Raw genomic sequence first — 21,382 nt, forward strand, 5'->3', positions numbered from 1 at the left:
CACTGAGCTGCATCACCAGTCCTGAAAGATTTATTCTTGTCTGCTGTATGAAGATGTTTAGATATTCTGTTAACCAGCCTCTCTCAAATACAGTTTACTTCTGCCAAGGTTATACTTGTGATTGTCAGATTGAGTATTTTAAACAGAAGTATGGAAACCATCTAAGGAATTTATAAAGAACATCAACTGTTTAAACATTTTAAAAAATAGCAAATCTGGTTCTGCATCACACAGAGTGGCATGGTCATACAAAACAAAGAATCTCAGAGAATAAAGTCACAAAAGAAGCCACATCTGTCTCCTCTGAAGACCACAGTATAATGTGGCCTTGCAGTAGAGCTTTTGTAAGGACAAGAATATGGAGATGGGGGAGGAGACACATGCTCCAGATGCCAAAGACCCTGGCAGAGTGAGGGGGCTGGTTAGCCAGATACAGGGTTTCACTTTTCTCCAATTCTCTGTCTTTGGAATGAAGCATGTTATCTTTGAGACTGAAAGATGTAAACTCTCTGGGGAAAAAAATGGTGGTGGGGGAGGGTACTGGGGATTGAATTTTTGTACACTAGGCAAATGTTCTACTACTGAAATATACCCTCAGCCCAGCTTGGGAAAAAAAAAGAGCTATCATCTATTTCTGAAACACCCATTGAGTCTGAGTTTCTAGTCTCTTTAACTAGAGGCAACAGAAATTGTTTGTGATGATGAGGAAAGCAATCTATATGGCAGCCAACCTAAATTTTTATTTGGTTTTAGGGTATGCTCTAGTTTTTTATTTAAATATGACTTTGAAGAATGAACTGGTTAAGAATTTATGATATTTTTAAAAAATAAGCTGAGTACCTGAGTTGTCCCAGCTGGATGTGATGGCTCATGCCTGTAATCCCAGCACTCTGGCAACTTTAGTGACTTAGCAAGATCTTATCTTAAAAAAAAACTTAAAAGGGGCTAGGAATGTAACTCAGTATGAAGGCCCTGGGCTCAATTCCTAGTACCACAAAAAAGAAAGTGATCCCAGATTTCTGATAATTATTTTTCCATTCCAGCCACTCATATAGGAATAATACAAAGCACCACTTAAATGGAATATGCATTTCTCCATCATACCTTCCTTAGCTGTAAACTGAACGGGACAGAAATATATACAAGAGGCATATGTCAGTAAGATCATTAAGTATTTTCCTGTATTATATCAGAGTTGATGAATTCTGAATGAGATAACACCAACTGGGTGGAAAACTCACTTCCTTTGCCAAAACACAAGCCTATTCAAGTTCGTATGACTTTGTAATATTCACAGGCTAAGGGACAAGTCCACCTTCTCCAAAGCAGTCTGACCCTTGAAAGGCTGTGGAGAAAACCTCCCAATCAAGAATTCCTAAGGAGACACCCCATTTTCAGCTTCTACTCAAGCAACATAAGTAACCAAGGATGAGACGAGGAAAATGGAAGTTTATTTCTCCACTAACATACCTGACGGAGGAACAAATTACATCCTACTGTGAAGTGGAAAATGCTAGAAGCACTCCACATATAGCACCATTTCTCTCCATATTTCCTAATCACTCTTCCTCAGAATGAACAACTGATATTCCAATGCCATTAGTAACTAACTCATACTGAAGGTGTGAGTTACGGTTGGTGATTTAGCTCAACAGCTCAAGTGCTTGCTTGGTAACCACAAGGTTATAAGTTCAATCCCTGGTACCAAAAAAAAGTGAGTTATGAATTGTAATAGACACTTGAATCTTATAAGTCAGCTGCTGATAAAAATGAACAAAACCTATTTTCTCGAGAACTGGCATATTTTTAATATCTTTATTGAGACATAATTCATATATTATTCACTCATTAAAAATACACAAATTAGGAGATTGGGGATTTAGCTCAGTGGCATAAGCACCTGCCTTGCAAGCAGGCAGTTGTGAGTTCGATCCCTGGTACCGACAAAAAGGAAAAAGACAAAAAAAAAAAAAAAAAAATTAGAAAAAGCTGAGAAATCTTTTAGATTTTGGAGTTTCACGTAAGGGTGATCAACAGGTTGAATCTATGCAATTTTTCCAAAACCAGAAAAGCTTCAAAACCTGAAACTTCTGGTTGCAAGCATTCCAGCAGGGATATTCAATTATATTATTTTCCTCAATAACATATCATTATATGGTTAGATCACATTTTATTTATCAATTTATCTTTTGATGGATGCTTTAGCTGCTTCTACTTTTTGCCTATTATAAAGGTATTCCCATGAAATGCTGGGGCCCAGAGTAAGATACACAACATGATACCACAGCATACGGTGCTTCGGTGTCAAGTGCTCTACACTGAAGGACACGGGGACACCAAGGTCTCTCTGATCTTCACCTGCCTTGCTGTCTCAGCACCCCTCTCCTGAGAAGCACAGAAACCAGAATTCCTCTTCACAAAAGCAGATCACTGAAATTAGAAGTTTTGTCCCCAAAGCAAATAGTAAAACCTGGTCTCTGTCCTTCTCTGGAAGACACTCATTCTGGAGAGGTGCTGGCCCGTGCCTGGGGAAGGAAAGCCAACAGAGGACAAGGACTGGACAGCGGACTCTTCCCCTCCCCTGCGCCTCCCGCTATCAGGTCAGAGCATTAGCCACCACATTTCCACACGATGTCCGGACCTTCTCTACCACATTCAAGCATAAAAAGACAGTTTTCTTGGGTCTTTGGGTTTTTATGTCTGAAGGCTTCTGTGTCACACACACGCACACACACACACTTCCATTAAACAAATGTGTCCTGCTTTTCACTTGCTAACTTGCCTTCTGTTGTAGGAGAATCAGCCATGGGTCTTAGGATGACTTGTTTCTGTAGCACAGAGCTTCTTTCCTGCCCAAGTGTTTGAGTGGAAATGTTTGCCATTCCTCTTGGGCAGATACCTGCTGTAGCCTATAGCAACCTCAGTTTGGCTCTCTGCGGGAACTTCAGGCCGTTCTCCACAGCAGCGGTAGCCTTTTCCTGACCCACCAGGAGCGATGAGTCAAGCGTTCACTCTCTGCACAGCCTCACAAGCAGCCCACCGTGCTCCTGCTGACAGCTGTCCTGGGGCTGAGACGGTGCTCACTGTGGCTTTGACTGGCATTTCCCTGACGGCAGAGTTTGACACTTTAAATGTGTTGATTGGACATTTGTGTTATCTTTTTTAGAGGAAGGTCTGTTTAGATATTTTCCTCATTCTTTATACATTCTAGATACAAACCTCTAATCAGATACACTATTTGCATAATTTTATCCCTATTCTGTGGGTTCCGGAACTGAGTTTTGTCCTTCGCGCCCCTCCCACCTTCCTCTCCTCGCCTACTTCCTTCCCCTCCCCAACCTTGCATTCTTTCTGTGGTACCAGACATGTAGAGTACTTGAGAGGCTAAGGCAAGAGTGTGGCAAGTTCACAGCCAGCCTGGGCAACTTAATAAAGCCCTATCTCAAAATAAAAAATAAAAATATAGCTCAGCTCTCTCAGGGTTCAGTCTCCGGTGTGGAAAAAAACAAAGAAAAAAGAAGGAAGAAACATCACGTCAGAGCACACCGAATGCTTTCTAAGAACACTCAGTCAGCAGGGCCGGGAGTACAGCGCCACTGCGGAGCACATGCTAACATGGGGAAGGCCTTGGGTTCCGCCCCAGCGCCAGAACCTAAAGCAATAACAACAACAAAACGTTAGCAAGAAGCCTGTAAATTTTTTTGACAAATTCATTACATTAACAAAGAAATAAAAGCCTGCACGGTGATGCACTGCTGTAATCCCAGCACTCTGGAAGGCTGAGGCAGGAGGATCCCAAGTTCCTCCCCAGTCTGAGCAATTTAGTGACTTAGTAAGACCTTGTCTCAAAAAAAAAAAAGCTGGCGATGCAGCTCAGGGCAAAGGCGTGCAGCACCACGACACTTGCCCTTTCGCTTTTGTTTCCGCTTTTCCTCAAGGAGCCTGAAAATGTTATGTGAAATCTGGGCTCTAACGCTTCCCTGATAGACAACACCTCACATGTCTTAATAATAATCAATGCTGTAGGAATTAGCAGTGCGTTGAGTGGGGTGTGGTGGCACATGCCTGTAATCCCACCACTTGGGAGGCTGAGGCAGGAGGCCTGCCAGGAGTTCGAGGCCAGCCTGGGCTACACAGTGAGACCCTATCTAAACACACAAATAACCAGGGCTGTGTGCCTTCCACAGGTGCCACACTAGTGTGCAACCTCTTTGGCACGTAGATCATTTTGAGCTAATGGCCGAGAGAAGCGGCAAATGTGGGGAAATTTTCCTTTCAGGAATGAAGTTTATTTAGTTTATTAAAGTGTCTCCTCTCTTTTCCCAGGACGTAGGAGGTTCTGTACGAATCAGTGAAGCGGCACCAACAGCACTCTGCTTGCCAAGCCTGTGTGCCTGCCGCTCGCCTCCCTTCACAGAAGCCCCAGTTGCTTCTCCTCGGGCAGCCTAAGCTCTCACACGTCTGACCCAGAGCCCAAGTCTAACCTCTCTGGGCTGCTGGCCACGGCGCTCCTGTGTGTGCGCCCACTGTGATGCACCAAGCTCACGTCCCCTCCCTTCCTTGGGAGAGGACCCTCGGAAGTGTGCCCCCATTTTCCTAGAGAATTCACTCTATTCTTCACTGTAATAAATCATTACCACCAGTGCAAGTATTCACGAGTCCTTGACGCGAATCATTAAACCTAGATGTGGCCTTGGGGACCTCCGACATACTAGCAGAATGAGAACTGTAGCCTTTGGGACAGAACTAAGGGGGTAAGTCATTAAAAGTTTATTAAAATCTTCACTTTCAATACAGGGCAACTGGGCTCAGGGTACACCAGGTGCCTGGCATATAAGAGGCCTAGTTTCAACACCCACCATTATAAAAAGAGAAGAAAAGAAAAAAAGAAGGAAAGAGACACCTTTTTTTTTTTGCTTTTGAGGCAAGGTCTTGCTATATCGCCTAGGCTGGCCTAGAACTCACAGTGTTCCTCCTGCCTCCGCCTCCTCGTGCTGGGATTACAGATAGGCAATGCCATATCTGGCTGGTTGTTCTTTTCATTTTTTTGTTTTTTAAGCTACCTAGACCATGAAGAACTGTAAACATTCTATAGCTCTCAAATCTGTTCTCCAGAAAAAAATCCATTTCCACCTTTCATGCAGAGATGCCAATGCATGCCCACTTTCCCTGGACCCCCTTTATCTTGCCTGTCCAGGTTCCCTTCTCTCTCAAAGGAAGTATTTTATTTAATCTCTCTTTACTGTGAAAGAAAAAAAAAAAAAAACATAGGCAAGGCAGTTCCCAGACAGAAACACATGTAGGCTGCTGACAAGTCCCACAGCAACAGATAATTTTCTTCTGCATAAACACACAGGGCTGTGGGCTCGTTTCCCTTGGGCACAGGGCACACATATCACAACCTGCTAATGAAAGCACTACAGGGCCAGGGATGTATCTCAGCGGCACAGTGTCTGCCTGGCAAGTGTGAGGCCATGAGTTTTACTCCCGGTACCAAAAGGAGATACGGTTCTCCTGGAAAAAGGATGGCAGTCTAAAGCGACCAATCTGCCTCAGAAACAGTGCTACGTGAAAATGTTATAAGAAAGGCTACCAGGATCATTTATGGAAGACTCAGTCCCAAGTTATTAGCTCTTCAAGGAAAACTGTTTTCCCCAGGTGCTGGGAACTGAACACAAGGCAAGAGCTCTACTCCTGAGCCACATCCCAAGCTTGCTCTTCAAAATTTAAAAACAGCTGGAAATAAAGGACATTTGATTGGATCTTTTTCAAACACATGCCCACACATACTTACACTATAAAAAGATCTTGGGGCAAGTGGGGAAGTTTAAAAGTGAACTAGATGGCATTATACAATTATTTTTAAATTCTGAGGTTCAATGTTACTGTCTCCAGGTAGAAGATGTCACTTTTAGATTTTGTCTTCATCAACAGAGATTCTAAAAATAATTATATTTATAACACACACATATTTACACATATAAGTAAAGCATATATTATGCACACATATCAAAGGAAAAATTGTCTTGGTGTCGTGGTTAGCAATATCATTTGTTAGCAACACCTCGGTCCTTAACTGTAAGAGTTAAAACACTTAATAAAATTCCACTATGACTACCTTATCGACATATAAGAAAGATTGGGGGGGGTGGAAAGAGGGCCTCAGGACTGAGCTCTGAGCCTTTGCACTGAGCTACATCCCCAGGTTCTTTTTATTCTTTGAGATACGGTCTCTCAAAATCACTAAACTGCCCAGCTTGTACCTATAATCCTCCTGCTTTGATCTCCCTGAAGGCCTGAGATTGCAGATACACACCACCAAGCCCAGCCCTACTTTTTTTTTTTTTTTTTTTTTTGGTACCAGGGATCAAACTCACAACCACACATTTGCAAGACAGGTGTTTGTGCCACTGAGCTAAATCCCCGGTCCAGCCATACATTTTTTGAGAAGTCAAACATATCTGTATACTTACATAATACATTTGTATGTACAAGAGGTATATACATGCTTAAACCAATTAAAAATTGTTTCTGATAATTTGAAAATAATAGCAGTGAAAACCAGGAAAGCGGGAGAGAGGGGGAGAGGGCGGAGAGGGGGAGAGAGAGGGAGAGAGAGCCACCATCCACGCCCACCAGCAGAGACATATTGTAGTGCATCAGAGCTCTCACTCACTGCTAGTGAGACTGTAAAATGTAGTCAATGGATACACCTACCCTATGATGCAGCAATTCCACCTCTAAGCTTTTATTCAAGAGAAATAAAACACATTCATGAAGACTTGTACAAGTATGTTTATTGCAGTTATTCCTACAGTCAAAATTCAGACATGATTCTTGTCTGAACAAAAAAACCTGTAATAGATTTACAGAAATACCATTTAGCATCTATGAAGGGAAAATTCCTTTTTATTGTTGAGACAGGGTCTCACTATGCAGTTCAGGCTGGCCTTGAGCTCACTTTGTAGCCCAGGCTGGTCTCAAACTAGCAATGATCCTCCTCCCTCAGCCTCCCGAGAAAAAGGGACAATTCTTGATATACATAATCAGAATGAACTTTATAAACATGTTGTGGGAAAGATGTCTTTTACAAAAGAATTATTCCTCAGCTTAGGTAAAATTCTAGAAAAAACAAATGTAGTTTTCTTCAGTTGTTATATTTGGTTTGGCTTTGTTTAGATCAAACACTGGTCATCTCTGAGGATGAATGATAGCAGTGGAAACCCCACAAAAACCAAGTCACAGCTTTCCCCCTGCCAGCCCCTCCCATTAACTCCTGGTCTCATTACAAAGACCTGCAGGGGGATGCTGGGATGTCTCCAAGGTGAGAAGGGCTGCTCACTGTGTCCTACAGGGAGGAAATACCTTAAGACAGGAAGAAGTCTCCAAAAAAAAAATCAAAACAAAACAAAACACTACACTCACAGCCACTGCAAGATTACCAGAGCCTAGACCACCCCAGGAGCAGCACAAAAGCAGGTCCTTTCTACTGGGAACTGATGGGTCCTCTCTAACTCTGTCTATGCCTCTCACCAAGTGGTGCGACCCCTTTTCTATGAGAGTCTATGGGGCTATGGCCACTGAAGATGGGGCACTGTGGCCCTCACTCCTTTTGAGGGGATTCTCAGGACCCTGTCCAATGACCTGCTGATTTCACAATTTCCATTCAAACTAAGCAAAACAATTCTCTGACTGGTTGGTGACAATGGTGATGTCCTTTATCTTGGTAAAGGTTTAGGTTACACAGGTGATAGGCACTTTCCAAAACTCAGCAAATAGTGAGTGCCCATTTATAATTCCACATTTCCTTGTCTGCAAAGTTTGTCTTGAAAGAAAAAGAACACACACACCAAACTCTTATTGAAACTAGCATTGCAAAATGGAACTTTCAAAGTTAGACTTTTTCATTTAGAGCAAGTGACTGTGCTCCTCCCCTCTGTTCCTTCCTATAAAAGACCCCTGTATACCTGCACATGGAGAGGTGGTGACTGGAGACCAAAGGGCACCTCCATCTCCTCCATGCTAGCTTTAAATAAATTCTTTTTCATTTTTACCAAAACATACGGCCTCCTTTCATTTGGTCAGGAGCGAGCAGATGAACCTGCATATGAATCTAAGTGGCTGAAAACACCATGACACACATACTGAAGTATTCAACAAAAAGTGTAATGATTTAGTATATGTGCTGCCAAAGCAAGCATTCTAACTGATCTTGAAATTCATGAAGAAAAGACCGAGCTGGTAGTGCACACCTATAATTGCAGCACTGAGGAGGCTGAGACAAGATGATCACCAAGTTCCCCAGGCAGGAGTAAGACTCTGCCTCAACATCGTGAGACCTTGTCTCAAAAAATAAACAAGGGCAGAGAATGCAACTCAGTGAAAAGAATGGCCTTGGCTTAACCTCCAGGACAAAAAGAAAAAAGAGAAGGAGGACGACAGAAAAGGAGGCTGGATCCTGAAGATGGCAACTTGCTAGGTAGCTGGGTAGAGAGCCTCTTTGGGAAAAACAACTCAGACGCTGGAATTAGACAACACGGAGAGAGCTGGAGGAGTAGAGAGGGATTCTCACGACACCAGGAGAAAACTGAAGGGAAAAGAAAAATAGGAAGAGGAAGGAAAAATGCAGGTGGAGGGCTGGAGCTGGACACGCTCACTGAGCCCCACTGCGAGCTGTGCTAGGAGCACAGTTGAGTCACACGATCCACAGTCGTGCTGAAGCTGCGGCCGCTGATCATGGGAGTTGGTGAGTCCCGGGCCCTTGGCAGGAGGACATGGCGCAGCGTGGAGTGGAGCCAAGATGGAGAGCTGCACTGATTCTTGGTGAGTGCTGGAAATTGGGTCCCGCAGCAGATGTGGCTGGCTGGAAGACATCTTGGAGGGGGGCAGAGCCCGGTGCTGTGGTGGCGCCAGTCAGCCCCCCTGGTCCAGAGAGGTCTGGTGGGACCTGCTTGGGCTGAGTCACACCCCTGGTCAGGACCCAATAGCCAGGGACAAAACTGTCCCGACCCTGTGACGTCCGCCACAGCACAGCCTAAGTTGCTGAAGGCACTTGCAGCTGACTGGCTCAGAGAAGAGCAGTTAGCCCACAGTCCCTGCATGCACCTCAGATAACAGCAACTGGAGAAGGCAGCAAAACCCAGCCAGCATGCTTCAGAAAAACCGTAAGCAATATGGAGAGGGCCTGAGACCTCCACCACACACCTGTCTGAAAGAAACCAGAAACATGACAAGAGAAAACCTCCAGCCACTGACCCTGGGAAAATAAGCCCAGGAGAGGTAAATACAGAAGAGATCCAGTGCAGCAATCATGTAATATTGGCCACAGCATCAGCGGACATAAAGAAATACCTTTGTGACCTCTTAGACAAACTTAAAACTGAAATTCTAATCCAAGTGAGGCAAGATATAAAAAGATTAATTAAAGAAATGCTAAGCCCCTCTCAAGAAAACACAGATGGAAGAATGGAGGAACCCAGAAAAGGAAGAGAAACCCTTGGTGAAGAATATAAACAAAATCTAGAATACATGAAACAGATCCAAAGAGATTACCAGGAAATTAAAAACTCCATTGAAAGCTGGCAAAATGCCTTGACAGAAACTAAAGATGGCCTTTCAAAACTTGAAGAGAGATTTACAATGTGTGATCATGAAAGAAAAGAGCTATTAAAAATAACAAGGAACCAGGAAGTAACAATTCAAAGGCTAGAAGATGACAAGAGGATCTATAACTTAAGAATAAAAAACATGAGCAAAGAAGCAGGAGTAACCACAAATGAATTACAAAGACTATTCACAGAAATAATTAAGGAAAACTTCCCAAGCATAGGAAAAAGAAATGATATCCAGATAAATGAGGCATACAGAACTCCAACCAACTACAACCAAAACAGATCTACACCCAGACATATAATAATCAGGATCCCAGAAATCCACCACAAGAACACAATATTAAAAGCAGCCAGAGAAAAGAAGCACATCACCTACAAAGGAAAAAATCATCAAAATAACAACAGACTTATCAACATAAACTATCAAATCAAGAAGAGCCTGGGGGGAAATAGTCCAAGCCCTGAAAGAAAATAACCTCCAACACAGATTGATGTACCCTGAAAAACTCTCTCTCAAAATTAATGGAGAAATAAGATATTTCCAAGACAAGGAGGAACTGTGGGAGTTCATGGCCACCATTCCAACCCTACAAAAAATACTGAAGGACATTCTAGAAAGAGAGAAAAAAAATACCAGGATTCCAGCAACAGTGGCAGAGAGGCCTCAATGAATGGGGCAGACAGTGGAATGAAGGAGAAAAGTAGACAAATAATAGCAGAGATGAGACAGAGAAGATGGGCTATCATCTCTAATATAGATAGCCCTGATAAACTAACAAAAAGAAACACAGGCAGAGTAGATTAGGAGGCAGGATCCATCAAGATGCTCTGAATAGAAAATACACTCAACCTGAAAGAGGGTTAATAAACTGAAAGTCAAAGATGAGAAAATCAGGCTCTATGTGACAGGGAACCAGAGAGAAATAGGGATAGCTCATCCAGCAGCTGCAGATAGGTTGGAAAGTTATGACACTTCTGTGCAGTGGAGAACTACACAGCTAGAAGGAAGGAAAACCTTGTGGCTTTAGTAAGTAAAGGATTACAGCTCAAGATCAAGCTCAGGAGTAAAAAGGTTCAGTATCACTCAGATAGATAATGGGGTGACCCCCTAATCTAAAAACTAAAGGAGCTAGTGGGACCCAAAATAAACAAAGCATCCTGAGAAAGGGAAAGGTGAGGAACTGCCTAAAAAAGGAAGGCAGAGGACATTGTTAAAAGTGAATCAGGATTTAAAAGCCACATTAGTCTTATCACTCTGTTTAGTTTGATTTTACTTTGTTCTGGTCTGTCTACTCATACTAGATTTGAGGACACAGACAGCTATCCCCAAAATAGCAGGCTATACCACGGTAACTACCCTCAATTTCCTATTAAACTGAAGCCCTGTATTACTTACATTGTCTTACTATGACTGATCTTACTTGAAGCTGGTTTGTTAGACTGCTGTTTTACCTTGACTGATTTTATTTGAATTTGGTATGCTTGATAGTATCAAGTCTAAGAGCAGAGGCAACTACTCTGAAGATGACAAGATGTAATGGATATCCATTCCGGTTTGATTATTAACTGCTTTTGAAGTCCTACAATGTCTCCAAAGTTGTGTTTTTATTAAAATAGCTATGTAATGCTATGTTTAATCATAGTATGTCTGATGATGTGGACAATTCTATTGCAAATAACAAGAGAAAGCATAGTAACTACTGTAGATCACCTAATATTGTAGTTTTATATGTCTTTTTAATTTCATGTTTTTCTAGGAATTTGTTTTGTTGTCTTGTTATGATCTGTTTTTCCCTATAATACAGAAAGGATAGATATACATGTAGAGATTCACACATGGGGAGAATTTCTAAACTGTTTACGGGAACAGATTATATAATGCACGATGTAATGAACAGATACTCGGAAGAACAGACACTAAGATACCCAGTGCTAATTCTGTAGCATTATGATATAAAATCTAGCAATACTATTATTCACTGTTCCGAGTGATATTAGTCTAGTCCCTTATGTTCAATTTCAGCATACGTAAAGATAAGGTCAGCTACTATGAAGAGAATGAGAGACATTATGGCAGTCATTATTGACTTCCCCAGTGTCAGATCTTGAAGACCTAAAAAGCCTTCATCATCCTGTAATGATTTGGTTAGTTCTATAATGTTCAATATGTATTCAATGTGTGTGAAGATGGGGACAACTATTTGGAAGAAAACGAAAGAAAATAAGATAGACAGTGAAGATCTCCAGTGGACTTGCTTTGAAATCCATGTTTCTTAAAATTGTTTCCTTATGACCTGTTTTGTTCTGTTTTGTTATGCTTAATCTTACCCTCTTTATAATAAAAAAAGAAACAAAAAAAGACAGAAAAGAAAAGAAAAAGAAAAAGGATGCACAGAGGCCTGAGGTATACCTTAGTGATACATTATGTGTTTAAAATGCTCACTGCCCTAGGTTCAAAATCAGGCACCCAAGGAAAACAAAAACATGGACAGAGGAATGAATACATGAATACGTGACCTTTAAAAAGTGCAGGAGAGTGTTAACAAGAATCTAGAGAGCGAGCTTACTAGTACTCAGATAAAATTCTTTCAACTTCGCTGTTTGAAATTTCATAGTACATCATTAGTAAAAGTCAAACTACATCATTATCCTTTCACATGAAGCCATACATCCTCAATATCACGCTCTCAGCCTTCCTCTGTACTGCAGGGGCCTGGGATACACCCTGAACGATCCGAGCAGCCTGCTCTGTGTTCACCCGCACTACAGCAGAAGGCTGGATTGCATCGACTGCTAGGGAGGCCTGCTGCGCCTGCCAAGACCTCGGGGCAGTGAGGGGTTCAGCCGCTCTGTCCCCAGCTCTGTCCCTATTTGATTGCTTCCTTCTCCCAGGGGAAAAATCAGCTTTGCCCCCATTTGAAATTTAGGGTCTTCATTCTGTGCATGTTTGTGCTGGCTTTTTGTTTGAGCCAGTCATGACATCTGCCTGGTTCCTTTAAAGTAAATGAAATAACATCTGAAAACGTGAGTCCTTTTTTTGTATGTGTGAGTCATGATTTTAACTGGTTTTTGAAAATTATCTTTAACAGTAGTTACAGGTGTGTCAATCTGGAAGGAGTTTTTTTTTTTTTTTTAAAGATGTTAAATGGACACTTGCGGGTGGGGGTTAAAAAAAAAGATGTTAAATGGAAAAATGCAGGATACACATGTGACAGTTTATATAAACTTTTTTTTTTTTTTTTGGTACCTGGGATCAAACTCACAACTTTGTGCTTACTAAACAAGCACTTGAGCTCCTGAGCTAAATCCCCAGGCCATATACAAACTTTTAAGCACATATACACATATAGATGTTTACAGACACAAGACTGAGGGCAGGGGAGAGAAAGTGACAGGGTGGCAGCTGCTGGGGGCAGAGGGGTGCGGTGGGGAGAGACAGAGTTGGAGTTGACTAGAGACCCCTGGCTACATTTCCAAGGGTTTCTACATAAACAACCAGAAGCAAACATCAGGTATTAGCAACACTAACTTCTCAGTGACAGAAAAATGGCTGTCACTCATATTATTTACATTTGTTGTTCCTTATAAATTCCGTAAGAAAAACAAAAGGATTCTGAAGTGCTTAGTTACGTGATGTCTCACCATCCGCACCATACAGACAGGCAGGACTCGACATACAAAGCTGGGTTCCCAAGGAGAACTGGTCAAGTGAGGCTCTGGACCTCATGTGGACCAAAACAATGTTATACCTGTGAGGTTCCCAGCCAGTTTTCCCAAACCCCACCGAATGACTCATGTACCAATGCTAATCCTGACAGAGCATTTCTCACCTCCTCTGGTTATGAAATTATGAGGGCTGAGGATATGGCAAAAAGATCAAGAGTTCAGGTGAGGTCTACTAGTATGCCAGAAGTTACACCTCCTTAACAGGACATAGTATATATGTATGCTGTGTGTATATGCGTGTGTGTGTGTGTGTGTGGTCTCTACATATGGAATGTAATAGATTTGCTGAACACACACACTCTCTCTCCCTGCCTCATACACACACACAATATATATATATATTCATATTATCTATTTTAGTGTATATATATATTTATATATATTTTAGTATATATATATACTAAAATAGATAATATGAATAAACAGATTTTTCAGTGCTGGGCATTGAACCCAGAGCCTTTGCACTAATCTGTATCCCTAGCCCTTTTAACTTTTTCCTTTTAAGAGTGTCTTGCTGGGCATTGTGGCACATGCTTGTAATCCCAGCACTCAGGAGGTTGAGACAGGAAGATTGCTATGAGTTTGAGGCCAGCCTAGGCTCCATAGGGAGTTCAAGGCCAGCCTGAACTACACAGTGAGACCCTTGTCAACAACGTGGCGAGGGAGAGAAAGAGAAAGGCAGACAGAGAGACTAACTCCCTAAATTGCTAAATTGTCCAGATTGGGCTTGAATTTGCAGTCAACCTGCCTCAATCTCCCAGAGGGCCGAGATTACAGGCACGCACCACCACACTCAGCTATCAATATATATTTCTATATTTATACATATACACACATATGCACCTCTGTGTATTAATTTGTATTTTCCAACAGCAAAGAGATTGTGTTAAACTCCAGGAGCCAGAGATGAAGTGACTACATGCTGTCTTCAAGATTTAGGTGCCCTGGCAACACTGAAGTAGAGATGTAATGAGCTGCTTACATTGCCAGCATCTCTGTTAGAAAGATGGCTCATGGGTTGTTTTTTTTTCTAGAAATCTGAGTGAGAAGCAAAGAATATTTCCACCCACTCTTGCGTAGTTAAAACCAGCAACTTCATATGTAAAGCCCAACTTTACAGCACGGCCAGTCACTTCCTTTTTTCCTATAGCTGCACCTCTTCCCCAGAGGAGGCCCCTTTAGAGAGCAGATTTGCTACCTGACACTTACGATTCCTTCTTCTTAAACTGTGCTAAAAGAGACATTAATATGATAAATGCAAAACAAGATTCTTCCTTTTCTCTGTTTTGTTTTGCTTGCAGTGCTGCGATCTAATTGAAGGCCACTGAGCTACACTTCTTGCCTCAAGATTCTTTCTTTACACAGGTAAGTATCTTTCCCAGAGTGGGGGAAAAGTCACATTATAATCAGATACTTACAAAGTATCTATTGCTGAGGTAAGTTTGTTTCAATTCCTTTAGTTTAGAATACAAAGTTGGGTTGCAGTTGACACAGTAGCCTAAAACAAACTCCCTCAAGGTCTAATTTTGGCTCGTTTGGCTAATGGTATTAGTGAAAAAAAGATGAATTAAACACAGATGTAGTAATTATTCCTGGGGATATAAATTCATGTATCGATGTGTAAATTACTATTATAAACCAGTCTCAGTTTTTTAAAGTAATAAAGTGATTAATTTCTCAGTTATTACTAACTAGACACAGATATGACCAACTGGACACACTGTGAACAGTTTTACTATTATGAAAGTGCAATGCTGTAACTTGGAATAAAATAGTCAGTGACAGCTGGGTATGGAGGTGCACATCTGTAATCTCAGCAAAAAGGATGGGGCAGGAGGAACACCAAGTTTGAGCCCAGGATGGGCAACTTAGCAAGAACCTGTCTTGAAATAAAATTTAAAAAAAGACTGAGTAGGTAGCTCAGTGCAAAGGCCTTGGTTGGGTTCAATTCCTAGTACCATCAAAAAAAGGAATAAACAATGCATGTGAGGAATTTTAAAGTGCAATGTTTGACAAGAGAAAAGCAGTATTTTCAAATTAATGTTATTTTATGAAGTATGCTGTGATTTTCTTTCCTTTTTTTTTTTATACTGAGGATTGAATCTAGACCTTTGCACACAGTAGGCAAGTGCTTTTACCTGGCCTAGATACTGAGACAAGGACTGGCTAAACTGTGCAGGTTGGTGTTGAGTTGCTGTCTTCCTCTCTGTCTCCCAAGTAATCATGGATGTGCTCCACCATGCCTCGTGTGATGTTTTATTTTTGTATGTGCTGGGGATCAAACCCAGGACCTCAGATATGCTAGCCAATTACTCTACCACTGAGCTACATCCCCAGAAAGTATACAACTTTTAAACCAGTAAGGGTATATTTATTTAGAGTGCTGAGAACTGAAGCCAGTCCTTAGGCATGCTAAGCAAACGCTCTACCACTGAGCCACATCCCAGTCTCCGCACCTAAATTTAAACGTACATTTTGCTGGTGGATATTTGGTTTCATTTGGTTTATTTACCTACACACCTAAAAGTACAGATGTTTTCAACTTAACTTAAAAACATTTTTCTGAAAATCAGGGATATAGCTCAGTGGCATAAGTGCCAGCCTGGCAAGCACAAGGTCATGAGTTCAATTCCCAATACCAACAAAACAAAACATTTCTTTGGTCTTTTTTTTTTTTTTTAATGTGTGGATGTATGGGGGTTTGTTTGTTTGTTTGCTTGCTTGCTTTTGTCTTTTTGAGACAGGGTCTCGCTATGCAGTTCAGGTTGGCCTTGAGCTCACTTTGTAATGCAGGCTGGTCTTGAACTTACAATGATCTTCTTGCCTCAGCCTCCGAGTGCTGGGACTACAGGTGTGCACCACCACATATGGCCCTTTTTTGAACTTTTTTTCTTTTTTAGGGTTCCACTATGTAGTGCAGGCTAGTCTTGAATTCACTATGTAGCCTAGACTGGCTTCAAACTCACAGTGATCCTCTTGCCGTAGCCTCCCGAGAGATAGGATTACAGATGTACACCACCACACCACTTTTTTGGATTTTTCATTGGGAAAATTTGATATTTGAGATTGCATTATAGTTGGACAATATGGCATAGGCTGAATTTCAATAAAATTAAGCTGATGCACATAAGTGGTCTATTGAGCATGTAACCAAGTCATGCTATTTCCTTTTACTAGTGGCATAAAAGACCGGAAAGCTTGATCCTACAGAACAACTTATTCCACCTCGTTACCAGTCTTTCAGAGACTGTACCACGAAGTGCATCCACAGCAGAGGGCTGGGATTCTTTCCTGGGACCTGTCAGGCCCTCCTTTGAATCAGGGATCACAGCACTTGCAGAGTATCTGGAGCCACACCCAGAGGGAGTCACACCTACTACACCCATGTTGCGCTCTCCATTCAGGTAAGGGGACCTTGTCCCCACTGTCCCCAGGGAAGCCTGGGTCTCTCCTAATGAGTGGGCCCTCCTACTGAAACAGCTGCCCCTCTCGCCACCAGTCATCCTGCCTCCGCAGCCCGCAGGCTGGCTCCTGCATTTCTGCACAATGCACTCGTAATTCAGCGCGCTAGGACTGCTTGGGTACATTCTTTCTCTCTCTGAAAGAATTTGGAGAACAGGGATCAAGAGTAATAATTCTTTTACATTTCCCTCAGAGTTGATTGTCACTTGATTAAATTTTTTTAATTTTAGGAAACTTTTATTAGTATATGCTTGCAGTACACACTGATTCCATTCATTACGGGGAGCTGGCACACTGTCATAGCACATCTTAATTCTTCCCCACTTGGTTCGCTCGTCACTTGACTGAATGTCATCTAATGACATTATGCCATTTCAAGCAAAGGATGCCGTGAGCTCTGTTCACGGCAAACTCAAAGAAAAACAGGACTAGGATCTATTGCAAACCAGTGTTTGGCAAGGCCGGTGCCTCTGAGACCTTCAGTACTAACCTACTGGCCTGAATCGCAGAGCGGGCTGCTTGCAAATGGCCCACTGCACACGGCACAGTGTGGAAGGCAGGCACTGGCTCCTAAATCATGTCCCCACGAGCACACTCTGAGTGACGTGGAGCACTGCTAGTCAGATTGTGTCACTCCCCTATTCAGAATCCTCTGATCACAGTGAGGCTGAGTCCAAACAGGAAACAGATGGCATAAAGTGGGAGAACTGAGGAAGTTTATACGCAAACTATTTACATGGTGTGGGCTGGTGTGGGGAACCCACAGGAGAGTGCAGCACTGGCGCTGGGAACTTAGGATCCCCTCCTAAACCACAAGGTGTGAAGGGAAGGAGTGGAGAGGGTGACAGGAGCTCCACGGAGCAGGCATCTCGGAGGAGACGTGACCTTTAGCCCACAGAAACACCAGCCTTGCTACCCTGCAGGAGAGAAGAAGCACATGGATCTCAGTCTTCCCCGCCTCATATCCTAGCAATTCTTGCATGGCCAAGTTCAACCAGCAGCACTAGGAGGGGCCCATCGGTGCAGGTCCACCTGCTGGGCACTGCTACACAGCAGCGAGGAAAAGTAACTCCTGGAGGTGAACGGAGCTCTCCAGCCAAGAGGCTTCCTCTCTCGGCAAGGGCCCTTTTAATAATGTATATTGCAGCCTGGATGGCTGTGTTAGCCCATCTCATCTCCTCCTGCCATGGGTCCTTTGTATCTGCGTAACTCTTCCATCACATCTAGGTGTGACCTGCTTCGTCACATACTTCTATCTCAGATCGGATGTAAAATCATCAGTTTGCCCTCACTACCATTCCTGGAGCACCCTATCCCTTCATCCTGCTTTATTGTTCTACACCTCACGTCTGTCTGTCTCTCTTCCCTTCCCTCCATTATTGTGGTGCTATAGATGAAACCTTGGGCATGCTGAACCCTACCACCTAGCTATTTGCCATCCCTGGTACTTTTTTTTTTTTTCTTTATTAACTTTATTAACTGCCTCCCTAACCTGGAACAAATTTCCTAAAAACATCAAATTGATTTTCTTTGTTCACTGACTGATGCTGAACAGTGCCCAGCACATAAAAGGCACTTAAGTATCTGTAGAATGAATCACTAGAATAGAAGGACCCACAGCAAACTTACAAGATTTAACTGTTTTCAAAAAATTATCTCACAAAGTCTCCTGATAATCAGGTAGAAATTGAGCATTTGTTTTTATAGCAATGGCACAAAATTGAGTAGATAGTAAATCACCATGAATAAATGGAAGTTTTGGTCAAGACCAAAAGATAGCTGTGTTTGGTGGCACATAACTGTGACCCCAATGCTCTAAGAGGCTGAGGCAGGAGGAGGCAAATTCATGCCTAGGCTAGGCATTAAAGCAAGACCCTCTCAAAATAAAAATTTTAAAAACGTCTGGGAATGCAGCTCAGTGTGAAGGACTGTGTTCAATTCCCACTGCCCCAACCCTGCCAGGGTAACAGTATTCTCTGTAAACAACTCCTCCTCCTAAGTTGTTATTTCTGATCAATGTATCATTACTACCCTACCAATCAGTACTTCTCTCAGTCTTCTCATATGTAAAATGTGTAGGAGTTAACAAACATAATGTGGTTTTTTGTTTCTGTTTTGAGACAGGGTATAGCTATGCAATGCAGGCTGGCCTTCAGTTCATTAGCTGCCCCCCGCCCCCCGGCTTTAAATTCGTGGCCATCCTCCTGCATCTGCCTCCTGAGTGCTGGGATTACAGCTATGCACCACAATGCCCAGTTGACTGAAAGACAATGCACAATGCTGGGACCAAATAAATGGTCATTACAATAATTATTAAAACACTGAGACAGGAGCCAGGGATATAGCTCAATGGCACAGTATCAGCCCTGCAAGTACATGGTCCTGAGTTCAATTCCTGGTACCAAAAAAAAAAAAACTACTAACAAAACACTGAGGCAATCACATTATCTTCCCCTTAACTGCAACAGTTCATCCTGGACTTTTAAAAAGTGAATTGCAGTAACAACATGGTATAGAAACATAAGATAATGTACTTTTCTATCATACCAACTGCCCTCATTTCTGAAAGAGGCTCTATAATAACAATCAGAACCTAGTATTCCTCCTAGCATTCACCTTGACCTACCCCTCTTCAGATCACAATGTAGTAACCATTTTGAACTGCTCTTTATTCCTACTCAGCATATAAGTATGTTTTTCAACTAAGCAAACAGGAACTCCAGCAACCTTCTTTAAAAAAAAAAAAAAAAAAAAAAAGCAGATTAGAAAAGCTCCTGAAAACAGATCTCTTTTATTTGCCTCTCTTAACCATGAAACTCTCGGGCAAGAGGCTGGCAAGTTTAAGCCCAATCTGGGCAATTTAAGTGATTCAGTGACCCTATCTCAAAACTTCAAAAAGGGCAGGGAATGTAGCTTACAGCGAAGGTCCTTGTCTCAATTCCTTTCTCTATATTAACAGATTTCCTCTGATTCCCTTTTCTTCCCGTCTAGATCTCTATCTGCTAGATCAATTCAAGCAGCTATAATGTAATCTCAGGGGCTGGGTCTGACCCCATAGTCAAAAGGCCAGAGCAAAAGAAAAAGGCCTGACCTGGATCAATTCAACCCTCCATCATTTGGGAACACTGCAAAGATCCTGTAGGATTTTCACCCACAACAAAGGTTTTTTGTTGTTGTTGTTGTTTGTTTTTTTTGCAATCTTTGGCCAAGACTTCTGCAGGGCACACTGGGGGGTTAATTAACCTGGGGGACCTACATTCAAAAGGTAAGGGTTTCCATGAAACATAAACCTCCAGTTAAAATACTCCCTGGGATCCTATGTGTATGACTATATGTTTAAGCCCTTGTTTTGATTAAAATTTATACTTACAGCTATAACTATAATAATAATCACTGCTATTGACTGTACCTAAATAGAGGCTTCCAGCTTCAGGTGTGAAAGACAAAGTAAGTCCCTCCAAGGTTAAGCCTGCAGACTGATCTTACTAAGAGATCTTATTTTAGTAAGCAGCTGGATGCTTATTTATTAGAGCTGAAAAGAATTATCCTGACGACTTCTCCTAGTAACAGGATAAACAGCTCTACAACAACTAACTTGGGAACGATTCCAGTTGTTGAATGAGAAGAAAAATGAAACTATGTTGACTATTCAGTCCCTCAAACATTTCACAATGATAGGTTTTACTCTGCTTCTAGGCCTTAGTGAATGACAACTAGTCCAAAATCCATATTTTAAATGAAAACACTTTCCAAACCGCATTGTCTTCCTGCCCGTCTTCCTTCTCAACCAGAGTTTTCTGTATTTCCAGTCTGTAATATTGCATCTAACCCAGAGCTGGTTCCAAATAATTATCAACATGCTCATCATGAGCAGGCCCCAACTTTGGCACTGTAGGTCAGAAGTTAAAACAGATTATGAAATGGCCTAAGAACAGTCTGGCTGCTGAGTTCCCTCTGTCCCTGACACAGAGCACAGTGGGGAAAGCACACCATCCGTCCCAGAACCTCGCGACGTCCCGGTAGAATGAAGAGGGCTATCTGATGCGCCCGGGCTGCTGTGGGCTCCAGGTACAGGACACGATTCTCTCCGCTCCATGAGGCCCAGTGGACTTGGGTACTGGCCTGTCTGCCGAGCCAAACCTGATCACGACCCCTCCCAAGGCGGCCCCACAAACACTCCTCTCAGAAGCCCAGCCTGGGCGCATGGAGCGCGCCGGGGGCGCCGCAGTGCACTGTGGGAATCGTAGTTCTCCGGTGAGCTCCGTACCGCGCGGCCCTGCGACCGAGACTCCCGCTCCCAGAAGCCCCCGCGCAGGCGCCTCGCCCAGTCCTGCCACCTCACCTGTTCTCTGGACGTGACTGTATCCACCGAGTCGTCCAGCAACCGCTCCCGCGCGTGCTCTGGCCTCAGACTGTACAGCGATTCTGGCCAGACAGGGGAAGAGGTTGGAGGGCAATAATAGGTAAAGGAACTCGGAGAAGCCATGATCAGAAGAGCAGCGGGCTCGTATAGGAGACTCAGCTTCGTCCAGCAACAGCGCGCATTGAAACTCGAGCGGGCTCAGGCGCTACGGAAACTGGGT

The 21,382-nt window shown here is 42.7% G+C and overlaps 1 protein-coding gene and 1 long non-coding RNA gene across 5 annotated transcripts in view; both read right to left on the minus strand.

Annotated features, from left to right (window-relative positions):
- The window catches only part of Fntb (farnesyltransferase, CAAX box, beta), a 77,898-nt gene extending 56,516 nt beyond the window's left edge, over nt 1-21,382 (minus strand). For 3 of the 4 annotated variants that reach the window (XR_001201786.3, XM_005004776.4, XM_003472513.5), the window contains exon 1: nt 21,142-21,381. Coding sequence is in view for 3 of the 4 variants with exons in the window: in XM_005004776.4 (XP_005004833.1) it covers nt 21,142-21,285 (144 nt within the window). In the remaining variant the exon portion in view is untranslated. Of the gene's footprint in view, nt 1-21,141 lie in introns of all 4 variants that reach the window. The other variant, XM_063241491.1, reaches the window with a different exon arrangement.
- On the minus strand, nt 17,499-21,132 carry LOC106028192 (uncharacterized). Its single transcript, XR_001201788.2, has 2 exons — nt 20,790-21,132; nt 17,499-17,716 (listed from the first exon to the last, which is right to left on the minus strand). It is a non-coding gene; the product is annotated as an uncharacterized LOC106028192 (long non-coding RNA).

Source organism: Cavia porcellus, unplaced genomic scaffold (genome assembly GCF_034190915.1).
Source record: "Cavia porcellus strain 051 isolate PalLab524CR breed Dunkin Hartley unplaced genomic scaffold, mCavPor4.1 scaffold_31, whole genome shotgun sequence".
In the NCBI taxonomy this organism is placed as follows: domain Eukaryota; kingdom Metazoa; phylum Chordata; class Mammalia; order Rodentia; family Caviidae; genus Cavia; species Cavia porcellus.